At 33.8% G+C, this 18,527-nt stretch overlaps 1 protein-coding gene and 1 long non-coding RNA gene across 2 annotated transcripts; both read left to right on the top strand.

Moving 5' to 3' along the window:
• The first annotated feature begins 4,646 nt into the window (after positions 1–4,646).
• LOC112496017 (uncharacterized) lies at positions 4,647–6,070 on the top strand. The gene is made up of 2 exons (XR_003062435.2): positions 4,647–5,333; positions 5,706–6,070. It is a non-coding gene; the product is annotated as an uncharacterized LOC112496017 (long non-coding RNA).
• A 6,833-nt stretch (positions 6,071–12,903) lies between these two features.
• LOC107174337 (protein FAR-RED IMPAIRED RESPONSE 1-like) lies at positions 12,904–13,617 on the top strand. Its single transcript, XM_015525134.2, has one exon. The coding sequence runs from the start codon at positions 12,904–12,906 to the stop codon at positions 13,615–13,617; it is 714 nt and encodes a 237-aa protein (XP_015380620.2).
• The last annotated feature ends 4,910 nt before the right edge of the window (positions 13,618–18,527 follow it).

Here is an 18,527-nt window from a genome sequence, read left to right as displayed (position 1 = left end):
TATTTAAACATCGAGGTGGTGCTTAATCACAAACAATTCATCCATTTTAGAGTTATGAATCAGAATGTAATGCAGTCATGGGTGACAGCAGTTTACGCTAGTCCTGTGTCAACAACCCGTCGGGAACTCTGGACTCAACTAGGAGAGATTGCACATCACATGAGGGGCCCTTGGATTGTGGGGGGTGACTTCAACTCTATTTTGTATGCTAATGAGAAACGTGGGGGATCCCAGTCCAACACGGGTATTTGCCATCTTTTTAATTCTTGGTTTCACTTAAACAGTATTGTTGACTTGCAGTTTAGCAGTCCCCAGTTTACGTGGTCACGTGGAGGTTTATCCAAAAGGCTTGACCGCGCCATGTGTAACCAGGATTGGTTGGTAAAATTTGCGAATTACTCGGTCCTGCATCTTCCCCGTGTTGCCTCTGATCATAGACCCGTGCTTGTTCAGTTTGAGCGATATATTCATCGGAATGTGGATCAAAAGCCTTTTAGATTTCAAGCTGCATGGCTTAAGGATTCTCGGTTTAACGAGTTCATGAAGACAAGCTGGGATCGTTCTAAGTCTTATGGGCAAGCTACCAACGACTTTGTTCGGAATGTTTCAGATTGGAACAAAAACGTTTTTGGCAATATCTTTAATCGGAAAAAATCTTTATTAGCCAGGATTGGGGGAGTGCAAAAAGCAATGGAGAATAGACCTTACAAGAGTCTTATTCGACTAGAGTTGAAGTTGAGGAAGGAGCTGGAGACAGTTTTGGCGCAAGAAGAAATTTTTTGGTTCCAAAAATCCCGACGAGACTGGATTGCTTTTGGGGATCGAAATACCAAATTTTTCCACCAAAAGACAATCACTAGGAGAGCCCGTAATCGGATTAAAGCAATCAAGGATAGCTGTGGTGTTTGGTTATATGACCCTCAAGCGATTAAAAGAGAAGCTGTGGAATTCATTTCGAAGTTGTATGCCCCTGATCAAGTGTTGCATCAATTGTATCCATTGCGTGACCGATTCCCAGAGATTGAAGAGACTAGGTTGGCTAGCCTTGGTGTGCCAGTTGACAATGAGGAGATTCGTAGTACTATATTTCAGATGAGCCCGTTTAAAGCTCCGGGGATTGATGGTTTGCCAGCTTGCTTCTATCAAACACAATGGAGTATTGTTGGAGATTCGCTTTGTGAGACAATAAAATCTATGTTCAAAGATGGAGTGGTGCCAGAGACGGTGAACAAGACTCTCCTGGTTTTAATCCCGAAAACTGATCATCCCAGCTCCTTCAAGTTCTATCGTCCCATAAGTCTTTGTACTGTGACATACAAAACAATCACGAAACTCATTGTGAATAGACTGCAACACCTCTTACCGGATCTGATTGGACCTCACCAAACTAGTTTTGTACCAGGAAGACATATCACTGAGAATATAATTGTTGCTCAGGAGATTATTCATTCTATGAAACGTAAAAAAGGTAAGAAAGGTTGGATGGCTATTAAGGTTGACTTGGAAAAAGCTTATGATAGGCTGAACTGGAGCTTCATTTCGGATACTCTTACGGAGTTGAGATTACCACCATCTCTAGTTCAGCTAATTATGAATTGTCTCACAACTGCTCGAATGAATGTTTTATGGGAGGGGGAGTTTACTGAGGACATTTCACCTAGCCGGGGTGTTCGTCAAGGTGATCCATTATCCCCCTATATTTTTGTTCTCTGTATAGAGCGTCTCAGTCATGGGATTTATGAGTCTATTCATCAGAATAGGTGGAGGCCAATTCGGCTATCTCGCTCGAGTCCCCCTTTGAGCCACTTATTTTTTGCGGATGACTTGCTATTTCTTGCTGAAGCTTCCAAGGATCAAGCTCAATTTATTACGGAAGTGTTAGATTCATTTTGTCTTAGCTCGGGTGCTAAGGTGAATAAAACTAAAACTCAAGTTTTCTTCTCCCATAATGTTCCAGGGCATACCGCTCATGACCTGAGTAATGAGCTTGGATTTACTGCCACCTCTGATTTGGGTAAATACTTAGGAATGCCTCTTCTCCATGGGCGTATCACAAAATCCACGTATCAGGAGATTTTGGATAAAGTTGATCAGAGGCTTTCGGGCTGGAGTGCCTCTCACTTATCTCTGGCAGGTAGGATCACCCTATCTCAGACTGTTTTACAGGCTGCTCCCATCTATGCAATGCAATCAACTTACCTGTCGGCAAGTATTACTTCTAAGCTTGAACAAATGTGTAGAAGATTTCTTTGGAGTGGTAATGGGGAGCATCGGAAAATGAGCCTTATTGGTTGGGACAGAGTATGTCAGCCAAAATCTACTGGTGGTCTTGGCTTTAAGAAGCTTGCTCTCATGAATAAAGCTTTTATAATGAAAATTGCATGGCTTCTTATGACCAAACCTGAAAAGCTTGTGGTTAGGGTATTGTTGTCTAAATATGGTCTTTTCCCAACTGATACCCACCATAACTTACGTACAAATGCAGGTTCCCCCCTCTGGAAGGCTGTGGGGAGAGCTTGGGAGCCTACCAGACGGGGTCTGTGCTGGTCTATTGGTGATGGAACGACTGTCAGATTTTGGTGGGACTGTTGGGCGATCGATGATCAACCTTTGGCGAACTTAGCTCTCTCTAGTATTCCCAGTGATATAAGTCTTCAACCGGTTGCTCAGTTTACGCTTTTGAATGGCTCCTGGAATTGGAACAAATTTAGCCATCTCCTGCCCCATCATGTTGTGTTACGGATTGCGTCCATCATGCCTCCGTCTTCGAACAATGGGACTGATAATTTTTATTGGGCTGCATCCCCTTCGGGGCACTTCACTGTTCGTTCAGCTTATATGCTCCTTGCTAAGCCGTGGCTATCTGAGGAGAGTTCAGTTTGGAAGCTAGCTTGGTCTTGGAAAGGACCGCAGAGGATCAGAGTTTTTATTTGGCAAGCCCTTCACTCCAGACTCAAGACTAATTGCGAGCTTGCATCTCGGGGAATAGCCATGGATACAGCTTGTGAGCGTTGTGGATTTGTCCGGGAGGATACGCTACATGTGTTGCGTGACTGCCCCTATTCAATGGCAATTTGGAAGCGTCTTCTGATTAATGGAGCTCACCAAAGTTTCTTTTTGGATGGCCTCACAGAGTGGTTGGGTTCTAACCTTCATACGGCTAGCTCTCATGGTGATTCACAAGGGTGGTCGTTAATTTTTGGGGTAGTTATTTGGAGGCTGTGGTTCTGGAGAAATAAGCTCATGTTTAATCATGAGATGTGGGAAAGTGATCGTATCATGCTGGATATTTATTCGCGGGTTGCTGAAATTCAAAGCTGCTTCAACAGTTCTCTCGGTGTTGGGAAGAGACATGTTGAGAAGTGGATCCGTTGGAGCTCTCCATCCTGGCCGTGGGTAAAATTGAATACTGATGGTGCTAGGAAGGACTCAGGTGTTGCAGGAGCGGGAGGTCTTGTTAGGGATTACAGGGGAGTTTGGTAGGTTGGGTTCTGCGTCAACCTTGGTGCTTGTTCTGTTCTTACTGCGGAAATATGGGGCTTGTACCACGGGCTTTGCATGGCTTGGCAAAGAGGGTTTCGAAGGATTTGGGTAGAAGTTGATAGCAAATCTGTTACTCAAATTCTGGAGAATCCGACCACTCCTGTTAATGAGCATCACTCTCTCATCCTTGCCATTCGGGAGCTGCTTAGCAGGGACTGGATCGTGAGAGTGAACCACATCTATAGAGAAGCGAACATAGCAGCAGATTTTCTGGCCTCTTTTAGCTTGTCCTTACCTTTAGGTTTGCAATTTCTTACTAATGCTCCTCCTGGTTTACAGAGCATTCTTAATAACGATATAGCTGGAGTTGCCCATTCCCGCGTAGTGGTGTTTTAGCTCTATTAGAGCCCATTATTGATCAAAAAAAAAAAAAATTACAAAAAAAAAAATAGTTTAGTTTAAGAAATTATTTTTATAATTTAAGGATCGAAGTAACCTTCACCAAGTTCGTGGAAAAAAATTTAAAAAAAAAACCATTTTCATGAAAATAAAATGTAAAGTTTTTCATTTTTCATAAAGATAACAGAGGAAGAGGAGCAGTTTTGAGGTATGAACGGTTGACACGAAAATTGATTATTCCGATCGCGTTCACACTTCACCTCAGTTAAAGATTCTTCTGAACGGATTTACCGCTATACCCTCCTTCACTCGAAATTCGTCGAGGGTAGGCTGGTCAATTCTGCTGCCACGGCCCTGGGCTGAAGGCAAAGGGCAAAGGCAAAGCCACCAGTTGCGACCAAGCGCGGAAAGAATTAAAAGTAGAAAACTAACAAACCGTGTGTTCTAAAACTTCACCTGTAAAAATAATTGGACGCCACGTAAAACATCGCATGCCGTGTTAGCTGTTCCGAGTTTTTTAACACATGGAAAAATTTTTAATAGATCAATTCTATCATCTCAATCTATCAGATGCTAAGAAAATTTGATTGATAATTTTTGTTGTTTGATAGAATATTATGTTCATTGTGCGACCGTAAGTAAATCCCACAGTAAGATTTACTAAAATTTAATGTTTAAAAAAAAAAAAAACAAAATGAATCCCGAATAAGACTCATGCTTTGTTAAATGACAAAACGTTAAGAGGTATCCTACCATCTTAGCCTTGGCCCGTACACGTCTTTCTTCGGGGAGTAGATGTGGAGCCAGAGCCCAGAGGAGTGGACGAAGTCTTGGGCACGGGACTCTGCTCTACGCGCGTGCTTAAAACGGAGGACTCGTTCCAAAAAGAAAAAAAAAATAAAAATAAAAGCAAAATGGTAAAGATTTAGAGCCAAAATATTAAATCAAATGCCTGGGGCTTGTATTTAAAGGACCAACAGTCTTATTTCTTTCATAAACTTAACACAAAATATACAACAGTGAAATTAATTCAAGAACACCACACGGCTGTCAACACGGAACCGCGGACTCGACACACTCTATTTGTACGACGTCGGTGCTTCCTTCGAGCTTCATCTCTCTCTCTCTCTCTCTCTCTCTCTCTCTACCCCCACTTGGCTAAGGTTGCTGCTTCCCGACAATCGAACCTTCCTCAGTGCTCCCACAGTGCAATTTCCCCTGTAACATGGCGGCTACAGCTGCAACTTCGTCGACGACAAATCCGCGTTTGATCCCAAAACGAGGCCAAGTTCTCAAGAATGCTCTCAAAGCCATTTTCTATGCTTGCATTCCTTGCGCCAGACCCACCACTTCTGGTTCAAGAAAGGCTTCTACGATCTTCCCTTAGGGCTTACTCTCGCCGCCGGTAGCTTAATATCAATTAGTCTTACTTTCATTTTCTTTTCTAACAGGTATATTTGCTTTTTTTTTGGCATTTTCACTTCTGATTATGTTAAGGTGAAGAAGGAAAGGAAAGCAATTTCTTATTTCTCTGTCTCATTCCAAGTGCTAGAATGCTTCGGCTTCAAGATTTTTAAATTGCTCTAGATTTCACGGGTTCTCTTTGTAACGTCGAGTTTTTGCATGTTCAGTAATTTTATCGATTATTGGAATGTCGATTGTTTATGTTTTCTTTTTCACTTTTCGGTTCAAATACGGCTAGAAAAACAGAGAAAGGCGCCTCGCTCATGTTCCCTTAACTTCTCAATTTGATGAAACTATCGACGCGTAGGAAATTCTGATTGCTTGTTACCTAATTAAATCCGTAACTTCTCAAATCACAGGCAACGGTATCACAGTACTCCCGCGTACAATCCTTCGCATTTCAATCATCTCTTGATCATGTGCCGCGGTGCCCAGGAATTACAATTTGACTCTTATCTTGATGGCCAAGGCTACGCACGATCGTGATTCGTGATGCAACCAACGTCAAATCAACACTGCGAGTTTTATGTCACGGCCAGCCCTAAGAGGTGTGACTTTAATCTTTCTCAGTTTCAGTACGCAGAACTTAAAAAATAAGCAGCTCATGGTCCCCATGGGCTATGGCCGTGTTTACCAGTTTCGCCATTTTTGGGGGGAAATTTATTTATTTATTTTTTTGTCTCTTTCAGACAGTACGTTATATTATTGGTTAGTTTATTTTCTAGTAAGTCATTTTCACGAATTCAATAATGGTCTCTAATTCAACCACCTACTTTCTCGTAACATAGAAATGAATTTAATAAATTAAAATTAAAATATTAGATCAAACTACGTATAAATTGTCTTTAGTACTGTTCTAAGAGCATTGTTTTTTATTCATTTATTTCTTGTCACGAATGTATGCATCAACTCATACTTTAGTGCAAAAATTTTCTTCTACAATGGAAGTAAAAAAAAAAAAAAATTGTGGGCAAGAGCTTTCTTCAATAGTAGCTACTGTAGAGTACATTTTCTCTTCGGAGTCGGCTTGTTAGTTATTGTCCCAATTGGTTTTTATCTTGATAATTAAATTGGTTGACCCGGACCCGATACAATATAGACTTTCCTCCAGTGGAAAAGGTAGCTGGATTTGGGTTTTGCAGAGAATGGGTTGAGATGAAGAGCGAAAGAGCTTAGTAGGGACTCTCCTAATCTCCTTTTTAGGCATGTTTCATTGTGATGCTCTCTATATTTTAGAAGAAAATTAGAACCATTGATTTTAATACATGAAGAAGGAACTTTTCTATTTTATTCAATGAAATGCTTAACTTCTTTTTTTAATCACCTTGTCTTTCAACTCCTTTATATTATTATATTTTATTTTATATCACCAACAAAAGTTTCAAATCAATAGAGGATATGTGCCCTTTACAAAACGATCATCATAGTTTCGAAGACACAAATATCAATCTCATGTTCTAAAACATTAAATTCACAGCAAAATGCATACAAAAATTGCGATAGTAAATGTAAAGTGAATTTATATAAGATTATGATATAGATTTTTTAAGCTTATAGCACGTTATAATTAAAGTTCATACTATAGAATAATATTGCACTGAGTATAAGTTACGACAATTAATATAAGCTGATTGACTATTGGAGAAGGGATTCAGAATATTTGAAACTATCGATCGTTCATAAATTTGGATGTCCATAAACATATATAACAAGTTAGCTCAATGAAACACATAGATCTAACATATTAATCATATGTATATGATAAATCTATTTGATAAAGCAAAAAAATATAACATGTCAGTCATATACGTATAATATATCGTTTTATGATAGAATTTGTAGCATACGACGGCAAACTACTAGTCACTATGACTGCTAGAAAAAAAAAAAGTAAGTAATTTTCTTAGTTTGGCCTACATTCTAACCTCCTATCATGTTTTTAAATAATTTACATTATCTAGGGATATTCGGGAATCTCAATTGGGATTTAGGACAAAATTAAAATATATTTTTTATCCCAATTTATTATTTGGAGACAAAATTCAAAACAAAATTCTCTCTTAATTTATTGTTCGGGACGGGATCGAAATTGTCAAATCCTAATGGGGACGTCTAACCCTAATCTAGACAAACCCTAGGAATACATATTTGTATTTGTGTTTGGATCAATCGTAATTTTGCATTTGTAGGGGAAACCCCTGGATTCAACTGTCAATCATGCAACGCCACATCATAACTTGTTTTACATGAGAACTGTCAATCATATAACTGCTGTGGCAGCATTTAATTGGTTGAGACTTGAAAGTGGGAAGCAGTCAACCTCAGCTCACGGCAGCAGAATATTTGACTATGACAACGAGCTCGTGCTTCATAACAACAAAAGAAATTCAAAGTCAAAAAACAAACTCCTGGCTAACCAATGATTGAACATCTGATGCGCTAGTTGTGACTTTCTAATGGGACCAAACTGTACGTAATACACAGTGCTGCGCTTTTTGTTTATTTATTTATTATTTTCTTAAATGATTAATTATTGTTGTTGTTGTAGTAAGGGAAATTGTTAATTTTTCTTCCCTACAAAAATTAATATGTACTATTTGATTCTTTATTATTTTTAAAATATTTAAAAAATCTCCCTAACACCAAAAATTTAAAAGAAAAGAGGGGGTAAACGATTCATTTGCTTGATTATTTAATCTTAAAAATATAAAATATATATTTATTATAAGAAAAATATTTAAAAATAACAAAAAGCTACAAGAAATTTTTTATTCTTATTTTTAATTTACACTCAGATATATATATTTCTTATCTTCATTTCTTAAATTTTTTATTTTGATTTTTTATGATTTATTTAATTTTATAATAAATATGAATAAAAATATATTTAATAATAAGGACAATACTATAAAATTATGATACTATGAGGGTTATTAGCTATTATGAAAATAATAAGGGAATAAGCGGTCTATATTAATTCAGTAGAGGGAAACTAACAATCTTCCTTACAGTAATTTTAAGTTATGCCACACTTCCAAGTAATTTATCAAAAAAAAGGAGAATATTTATAGTAAGGGTCTTGCTACAGTTCAACTACACTAGTTTCTGTTGTTCATAAATATATGCTTTCTTTAATGGTAACAATACTTTCGTCACATGTAATAGATTTTCTTGAAAAAAACTTGTAAATACCATAATAATTTTTTTTTAATAATATCCCAAGTGATGCGATATATATTTAAGAAAAATATATAACAAAAAAAGCACACAAGAAAGATTTAAACTAAAATCAAGACCAATAAATATATGAAGCACTTCACTATAGTTGGGGCGAGGGGACCCAGTAATTGATCTTTAAAAAATTCAATACGCAGGTGATAAGTCATATAATAATAATTTATTTATTTATTTATATATTTTGTACTTGAGTTGTTGTCTGATTAGTCAAATGTAATGGCACCTTATTTTGTAGAGTCATTGTGTAAGTCCATCATGTGAGAACATACTTAGTTTTTACTAATTTTTAAATTTGTAATCTCAAGCAAGCTTTATTTGTTTAAAACTTGAAGTTAATCAGTAACAAGTGTAATAAATCATGAGTACTATTATTTTACCAACTTATAAATTTTATTTGGGTCCGCCTATGTTGTAATAGTTGCAAGGTACCACCTATTTTTGTCTTTTGTGTTGTCAATTTTCATTTAACCCCTTATCTTCCTTTTTATTTACAATTTATTTATAACGTTATGTGTTTTGGCAGGTAACTTTTTAAAATGTAATTTTATTTTATTTAATATTATTTATGTTTTATTTATAATTTATTTATAAGTTTATGTGGTTTGGTTGGTGATCTATTAAAATGTAATTTTATTTCATTTAATATTATTTAACTTCTAAAAGAAAAAATATAACAATAAGCCTATGACTAGATAATTTAACTAATATTTTTAATAAAATAAAAATATTAAAAATATTTTCTTTTAAATAAAATAAATAATATTAAAAAATAATATTTATTTTTTATGACACACACTTGCTTATTCTATTTTATTTAATATTATTTAATTTTAAAAAATAAATATAATAATCTATGACTAAATAATATTAAATAAAATAAAATAAAAATTATTAAAAATAATATTAATTTTTTTAGACTCATTACTGATTATTTCATTTTATTTAACATTATTTAGTTTCATGAAGGAATAAATATAATATAATCCTATGACTATATAGCGTTAAATAAAATCAAATAAATAATATTAAAAATATTTATTTTTAATAAAATAAATAATATTAAAAATTTATCCTTTTAATAAAATAAATATTATTGATTAAAAATTATATTTTTTTAAAACTCACAACTGATTATTTATTTTATTTAATATTATTTGGTTTTTTAAAGAATAAATATAATAATAAGTCTATAACTAAATAACATTAAATAAAACAAAAATAAATAATATTAAATAAAACAAAATTAATTAATATTAAAAATTATATTTATTTTTTAATGCTCACTACTAGTTATTTTATTTTATTTAAAAATTTTAATTTTTTGAAATATTAAATACAACAATAAGCATGTAACTAAATAATATTAAATGAAATGAGAATAAATAATATTAAATAATATTTTTAATAAATAAATGATATTAAAAATTAATTTTTTAAATAAAATATATAATATTAAAATAAAATTTATTTTTTAAGACTCACTACTAATTAAACAACATAAAATTTTAAATAATTTGGACTTATGTGCTAAAAGTTTTAATTCTTTAGCTCTTTTGCGTGTTTGATAAATAGCAAGGAGCATAATGTTAATAGTCAAATAAACAAATCTCTACCCTTAAATCTATCTTTTCATTAAATCCAATGATCAAGAATTGAAACCATAAAAAAAAACAAAATTAGGTGATACCTTACAACTGTTGCAAGGTAGTTGAGTACATTTTATTTTGATGTTTATCATTTTCTTAAATTAACCTCATTTATCGTCTATTTTTCTATTTCCCTGGATTTCTCGTTCCGAACATCGCTTTTGTAACAGTAAGCTACCCAATCGACTCGTACTCTAAAACAAATAGAGTTTTTCCTGCTTCAAGCTCACTGAGTTATTGGACTCATAACATACAATTTTTATAAGAGCGCTGCTACTCACCCCAAATATTAAACCCGAATCGCGCCCTGAATTTAAAACGCACCGTTTTGATTAAATTGAAAACGGTGCGTTTAACCCATGTTTCCTTTCCTTTATTTTGCCGAACCACAGAAACGGATCTTTGCCGCTTCCTTCTAGATTCTAATTGCCACTGCCGCTTCCTTGTAGCTTTATTGCCGCTGCCGACCTTCGCTGCCTTTTGGCTTCACGATCTAGAAGCCATTGTTGCTTCCTTCCAGTCCACAACTGCCGCCGCTTCCTTCTGATTTTGTTGTGGTCACTGCCGCTGCCGCTTCCTTCAAGACCGAGCTCTCTAAGCCCCTCACTGCCGATTTTGACCTTTGCTTCCTTTTGGCTTCATGATCTAGAAGCCATCGCTGCTTCCTTCAAGTCCACTGTTGCCGCTTCTTTCAAGGCAGTCTGCTCTCTCTAAATAATTTCAATAAGTTTTAAACATTTAAATAATTTCATATAAATTTATTTTTAATTAATACAAATTAATTTCATGTATCATTAAATGTTCCTTCAAGACTCTGTTGTGTTTGCTGCTGATTGTGTTTCTGTGTTACTGTTTTGGGATTGTCTTGCTGCTGATTGTGTTTGTGTGTTACTGGTGCTGGAATTGTTGCTGGTGGAAGTGTTACTGGTGCTAAAATTGTGGTCGTCTGAGCATTTCTGTTTATGGTTTTTATTCGTACTATTATTCAGTTGTCAAGTCCACCTAATTGCAATTTCTGAGTTCTATTTCCTGTTACTTTATTATATAGGAGGTGAGGGAGGAATATAATATACCGATGAGGATCGGACCCAATGCTAGCTAGACTTGTTGTTTTCTTGTTTATGGGTGCTTATTTGAAACTCAAGTGGGGAATCAAATAAGCTGAGTTCCTTTGTTTATGGTTTAATTTATAGTTTTGCCGTTTACAATGCTATAAAGAAAATATTGCTTCAGTTTCATCGTTTGCTGTTGTTTTTCATGTTTGTTCTAAGTCCAATGTCATTCTCATGAAAGAACAAGATTGAGCGTTAAATGTCGATTTTTCTTCTTAGTTAGCCAATGTGAAAATCTGTCTTGATAAGATCATATTTAAACCTGCTAAATAATCAGGTGAAATTAATGAGATGCCTTCTAGTGAAATAGATTTCGTAAATCGTTAAATAAAAGTAAGTTTTGGTCTATTTGATTCACAATTATGATTGTAACAAATTAACAATGGCGAGTGCCGTCTAACTTAATCATATCTGTAATCTTTAACCAAGAAAAAATAAAACCTGCAGAGTAAATTATTAATGCTCATGCATGCAAGAATTTGATCAATCAAGCTAATATTAAGGTGAAGGGGTTCAACGTGAGAATTGCCAAGTTAATTGCATAAACAATTCGCTTGTAAGGAAAAAGCAATGAAAGAAAAAGGAAATGAGTCAAAGCAAAAAAGCAATCAAAGCAAAACACACCGTTTTTGGCAATATTTGGGGCGCAGATTCGGGGTTAAAGTCGAGGTAAATAGCTTTTCCTTTGAGTTCTGCTATTTGAACTCTGCGACGACAAAGGGATGACAGAAACATGGGTCCCTTTGTCTGTTGCTTCAACTGCATTCACCATCTTTTGTCTCTCTTTGTCTATTACTTTTTTCATTTAAAAAATAAAATAATCAAAAGCAAACCACAAAAGTAACGAAAACAGATTTTTTATTTTACAATTAAATTGTCTCCTCTCTCTCCATCTCTCACCTCTCATTTACTCAACGTGAGCCATCTGCATTTAGGAAGGAAAAACCAGTTCCCTCTCTGCATCTCGCTTAGATCTGGATCTGCAAACAGAGGCCTTGATAAAATTGGTACTGATTAATTGGTAAGTTGGTGACTCTCACTACATTCAAATAAAATTTTTGTTGTGTTCTATATATTTAAATGGTTAGAATATTTAATTTAAATTGTAAAAATTCGTAGATTTTTGCTTTTTATATATTTAAATTGTTATGATTTTTTTTAATTTAAATGGCTGGAAATAATGGAATAAATTATAACAATTTCTGAATGTGTTTTATATATGTTAGGATTTTTTAAATTTAAATGGCTGGAAATAATGAAATAAATTATAACAATTTCGGAATGTGTTTTATATATGTTAGGATTTGTCTTAATTTAAATGGCTGGAAATAATGGAATAAATTATAACAATTTCTAAATGTGTTTTATATATGTTAGGATTTTTTTTAATTTAAGTTGCTGAAAAAAATGGAATAAATTATAACAATTTCCAGATGTGTTTTATATATTTAAGTTGTTAGGATTTTATAATTTAAATTGCTGGAGATAATGGAATAAATTATAAAAATTTGTGGATGTGTTTTATATATTTAAATTGATAGGAATTTTCGTTACTGGACAAAATGTTATATAAGTTTCTTAATACAAATGTTAATTATTTTGTAGAAATTGAGTATTTGGAAAATGAGCATGCATTTGAAGAGTTGCAAGAAACAAGAGCTAACGATGTAAATGAAATTATGGAACCAAACAAATGTGAGCCAGCTCTTGGAATGTTATTTGATAATCATGAAGAAATGTTTGCATTTTACAAAGCTTATGGTAAACAAGATGGGTTTCCTGTGAAGGTTCGAAGTACTAAGAAGGGGACTGATGGAATTGTAAAATATGCGACATTTGCATGTGGGCGTAGCGGCAAGTCAGAAAGTAAATCTGCTAATGCATTGAAGCCGAAACCGAATATGAAAAATGGTTGTGATGCAAAAATTGGAGGTTGTCTAAATGAAGATGGAAAATGGGTTCTTCGAACTTTAAATCTTCAATACAACCATGGACTGAGTCCAGACAAAGCTAGGTATTTCCCATGCAATCGTAGAATTAGTGCAAACGCTAAAAAGCAAATTAAAAGAAATGATTGTGTAGGAATTAGAATTGCCCAAAATTTCAATTCTATTGTTGTTGGAGTTGGTGGGTATGAAAATATGTCATTCTTAGAAAAAGATTGTAGAAATTTTGTTAACAAAACAAGGCGATTACAGCTTGAGGAAGGAGATGCTATGGCGCTTTTAAAGTACTTCCAAAAAAAGCAAGCAGAATGTAATTTGGTCTTAGTTTAATTGTCTTTAATAATCTTGTAGGATTTACAAGAAAATGCCCCATCATCTTATCATGTGCCTAATGAAATCTCCACACAAGGGAGCAACATAGCCACGGTAAATTTTGTGAATTTTTTCTTTTAAAATTTTCTTTTATTTCGAGGATATGTCATTAAGTATAAGATTGCGCATTTGTAGACGCTACAAGAAGGAAGTACTATTTACGGAAATCTCAACCAATGCAGCACTATGGACTATTATAATGTAAGAATTAAATTATTTAAATTTTAGTTTTAAGATTTTTATATGAATTTTACATATATTTTATTATTTGATTAAGTACCTATGTACCAATCCCAATTCGGTGGAAGCAACATTTATCAACCATTTCCTTATAATTGGCGCACAGTAAGTTGTTGTTTACAAGTCGTTAATGAATACATATATTTTAATATTTCTGTAATGTAATATGATGTTTATTTTTATGTATTATAGCAACCAATCCCACCATATACTTCGCAGTTACATTATTCTTCTCCTTCGATGACTTATAAAGGATCTCAAAGTGAGAATTTCCAACAGTTACTATACAGCAGCAACGTAATGAAGATAACAATGATGATACTTGACTTGTATTTTGGCTTTAAATTGTAGTGATGAAATAATGTTGTGTTAAATTGAACTTTAAAATTTTAAAATTATGTTAGATTTGACTTTAAATGTTTGAAATTGTAGTGATGGAATAATGTTTTGTGTTAAATTGAACTTTAAAATTTTGAAATTATGTTAAATTTCTATAGCTGGGACAAATCATCTTCCCTGTTAAGGAGGACTTCATCGTTGTCCACTTGCAATTTGTTTGCTCACAATGTCATGAAGTGATATTGTATAGGCACCAATAACTTTGCAGTCAGTGCAAATATTTCCAGCTATGTGAAAGGTAATAATTCTTCCTCTTAAATTTTGTTTTCATACTCATGTCCACGTCTTTAATTGAACTGTTCTTTCTGCTTTTATACTTATGTCCATGCCTTTCTTCAGATTCTCAATTCTGTTTAAGTTATCAAATCTAATCATCTTCAATTTATCACTGTTTCAGATTCTTGTATCCTCTTGAGAATGCAAAGCTAATGTGTGATACAATATTAATATAAATTGGAGGCTTTGTTTTCACTAGTAGATAACAGAAGCCTTGTGCAAAGAATTAAAAGTTACTTAAAGAGCCATGTTGCACAAATGTGTGCAAGGACATAATTTTACAAAATTACTTTTCTTATGTTATTAGCTTTAACATGAAAAAACTATTTTACAGAATTCATATCTCATATGCATAGGGTCTAGAGGAAAAAAATTCATACACAACAATCATTTTATTTAAATTATTTAAATTTATACATAACACGGTGTACAATATCCCTAAAATACAACATACAATGGATAATACAGGCAGAATAATACAATCATTTCTGCCTTTATCAGTTTGCATAGTTTTGTCGCATGTAGGCACTTCAGTTTTCACCCCCTTTTCGAGTGTTTCCACAATAAATTTTGTAGTTTCTAACATATTGGATGTCTCTAGCAATTTTTCATGCCTTTTTTTTGTAATCATTGTAGGCTATTTCGGCATCCAATAAAGATTTATAAGATTGATAAGAATTCCCTTTGAATCCATTTACTTGCATCTGGCATTCAGGCCAAGAATTGTATATGCCCGGTTTCGTCCTTTGAAAACAACATAACAGCTTTGAGTAGGCATTTGAATTCTACATTGGAAAAATTCAGATCAAATATTATCACATATAAATATTCTAGACATTTATGCTAAGAAACTCCTAATGTTAATATATATTGATATGCAATACAGGGAAGGAAGACTCTGAAATTTTTATGGACTTTGTTGATTTCCCTGCCCTGCACTTACATTGATCTTATGGACTTTCAGTCGGCCATCTCTATTATAACCAAATTTTTATCTAACAATGGCTTCAAACAGTCAATCAAAATTAATGTAATAAGTCACGTAACTTAGGATTGAAATTGAACTGATTATTATGTTCTTCCCAAAGTACTCCAATATGTTTTTTTTTTCTAGAAAAAAGTGACTAGTCTTCAACTCTCAATATATTGTATATTAATTTGCGTGCACATTCACACACACACATATATATCTTGTTCTATATGTTAGATTCACCATACTACATTTAGTTATTTGCCGGTGGTCCGAACATATCTAATTAATGATTTCAAACAACTACGATCCAATTTGACTGATTAATTATATAATTAATCAAATATGGCCTCCACTGCTTCTGTATCTGTGTGCGAGCAAATCCATCTTCTATCTACCAACCCGCAACTCTACTGGACAGAAAGTACTATTAGAAAATATATGTACCACTGCCTAAACTCCAAACTTAAATCTCTTATGCTGTTCATTTTCTTTTCAAATTAATTTCAACTACCTGGGTTTGGTCAGCTCATTATTATTTCTGAACTAACCCAAATTTATCAGGATTTGTCATGATCTCAAATTGTCAATCGGTAGCACTGAGAATTGAAATAAGATTGAATTGAACATGCAAATTATCTCAAGTTGCAAGGACCAGAATATTTTGATAGTATAATTAATTAAAGGTAATTTGCGACCATCAAAGAGAGCATAAATGGACTCTTCAGCTAGAAGTCTCAAAATTTCATCATCCATAAGATAAAATAAAAAAATAAAAAGAAATGCTTACGGATGGGTCACTACAATTGCAGCAGCAAGCAACAGCTAGAAGTCTCTTAGAAGCCTGAAGAGCCACAAGAAGATCATTCCCCAAAAGCAGCGACGTCGTAGATGAAGAAGAGTCGATCGTGTTCGTTGTAGATCTCGGCTGGGCAAGAACAAGAAGTAGTCGTCGTCCGATAACAAGAAGCGGACGTCGTCCGGTAACGAAGCAAATGGGGCTGGGCGAGAAAAAAAAAAGAATGGGCTGGGCGAGAATAAGAAGCGGCTGTCGTCCGGTAACGATGCAAATGGAGGGGGAGTAAAATGAGTGGAGAGGGAGTAAACTAAGGAAAATAAGTGGTTGGGGAGGAGGAGAAATGACCAGCTTTCCATTCTTTTTTTCTTTATTTTATTATTTCTTATGGGACCACGCAAGACTAAAAGAAGCAGAATTCAACGCGTGAAACGACGATTGAAAGCTGCATTTCTGTCGTCCTTTTGTCTTTTTTGAGTTTGTTTATTATTTTCCTTTCCGTTTTTATAATTTTCTTGCCATGTGTTGTGGGTGTTGAGTAAAATAATTTGACCACATGACGCACGTGTGACGAGGGAACATTTTATAGTGCATCTTTGATTAGATTTGCGCCGAATTATTAGAATGAAACTTTTGGACTTCAACAGAAGAGCGTAAATAAGACAGCGCACTAAGGCCACAACGAATCCATAGATCATTAGAAAGTTGGCCCAGAACGTCACATTCATAGTAAAACGATAACCAATTAGATCTGAAGTCGGCCCAAAATGGGTGCTCCATTCCTGGAAATGTTTTACGTATATCTGACATCACAAAAAGACCTTTTTGACGTCACTAGCACGAGTACCGTACACAAGCAGAAGCATCTGGGAAAAATTATAATGTTTTATAAATTAATCGTATCTCTTTAGAATTTGTAATAAAATGACATCGGGTGAATCTCTTCTCCGCTATTTGGTTTGGGATTTGGAAAAAGCAAAAGATATTCTCGCGAATACCTATGATTTTCTTTTCTCATTTTGTTTTCCCTTTTCGCCAATAAAAGAGAAAAAGGACAAGTTGCAGTAATAATGATGGATTAATAAACTACTTAAAAAAAAACGTTTTAACTAGGTTATAACATAATTGAAATTAAACTGAGATTGCCCAGATTGGATTATAATTAATTTTATTACCTTATTTATCTTGTAGTTAGTGTAGCATAGGATTATACTTGATTAAAAGTTTAATTCAATTATAAAACAATTTGCTATTTACATAGGTACCATTAATTTAACGAAAACAGCCCAAATTAAAAATTAATTCATTTTTTAGGAAACAATTTTAATTTAAAAATATAAAAATTTTGTTTTCTACTATCAGGAGGGTATGAGATAAGTTTAAACCTTTTTATGGGGACTCCAAAAAAAAAAAAAAAAGTGGGTTCTAGATAACTCTAACTTTTTGTTTTATACTACCTCAGTCCAAACATGAGATTGAACTAAAAACAATTCAATATTTTGATTTAATAATACAACTAAAGAGATCTTTACAGTTTTGACATATATATATATGCTTTTATTTATATACGGTCAAGATTTATTAATTAATTATATCTTTATTTATTAATTACTAATTATGTGAGTGTATTTTCTCAGATAAAAAAAATTCTAATCCATGAGAATCCTAATCCATTTATATGACTTATTTGATCAAAATGACCACGGTGTAAAGTCACATAAATTTGTATATTTATTAAATCGGTATCCTCTTAAAATTAAACCTTTAACTCATACTTCTCATACAAGTGTCCGGTACCGTATTCGTGTCGTTGGCTAGATTTCATAAATTTAAGCCATTTTCACTTTTACTACAAGGCGGCACATGGATGCAACCAAGCTACGCAAATAACTTTTTAATTCACTCTTTTTTGCCTTGAGAATAGATGAATAATTAACGAGAATTTAAACTTGAAAGCAAGCAAAATAACATAAATCATCCAATTGGGGTCTAGTCGATCAGACTTTATAGACAAACATGCGTTGCATCTCCATAAATATATAATGGTTAAAAAGGTTAATAGATTTCTTCGCCTAAATATCAATAATAATTGTTGGAAAGAGATGTCACTACTCACTCTCCACCAAATTTTCAAGCCAAGCCTTGCACACAGGATACAGCTGTTAGTAATAATTATAATTTTTTTTT

The sequence above is a fragment of the Citrus sinensis genome, chromosome 2 (genome assembly GCF_022201045.2).
Source record: "Citrus sinensis cultivar Valencia sweet orange chromosome 2, DVS_A1.0, whole genome shotgun sequence".
NCBI lineage: Eukaryota > Viridiplantae > Streptophyta > Magnoliopsida > Sapindales > Rutaceae > Citrus > Citrus sinensis.
This window is presented reverse-complemented; position numbering and strand designations above follow the sequence as displayed.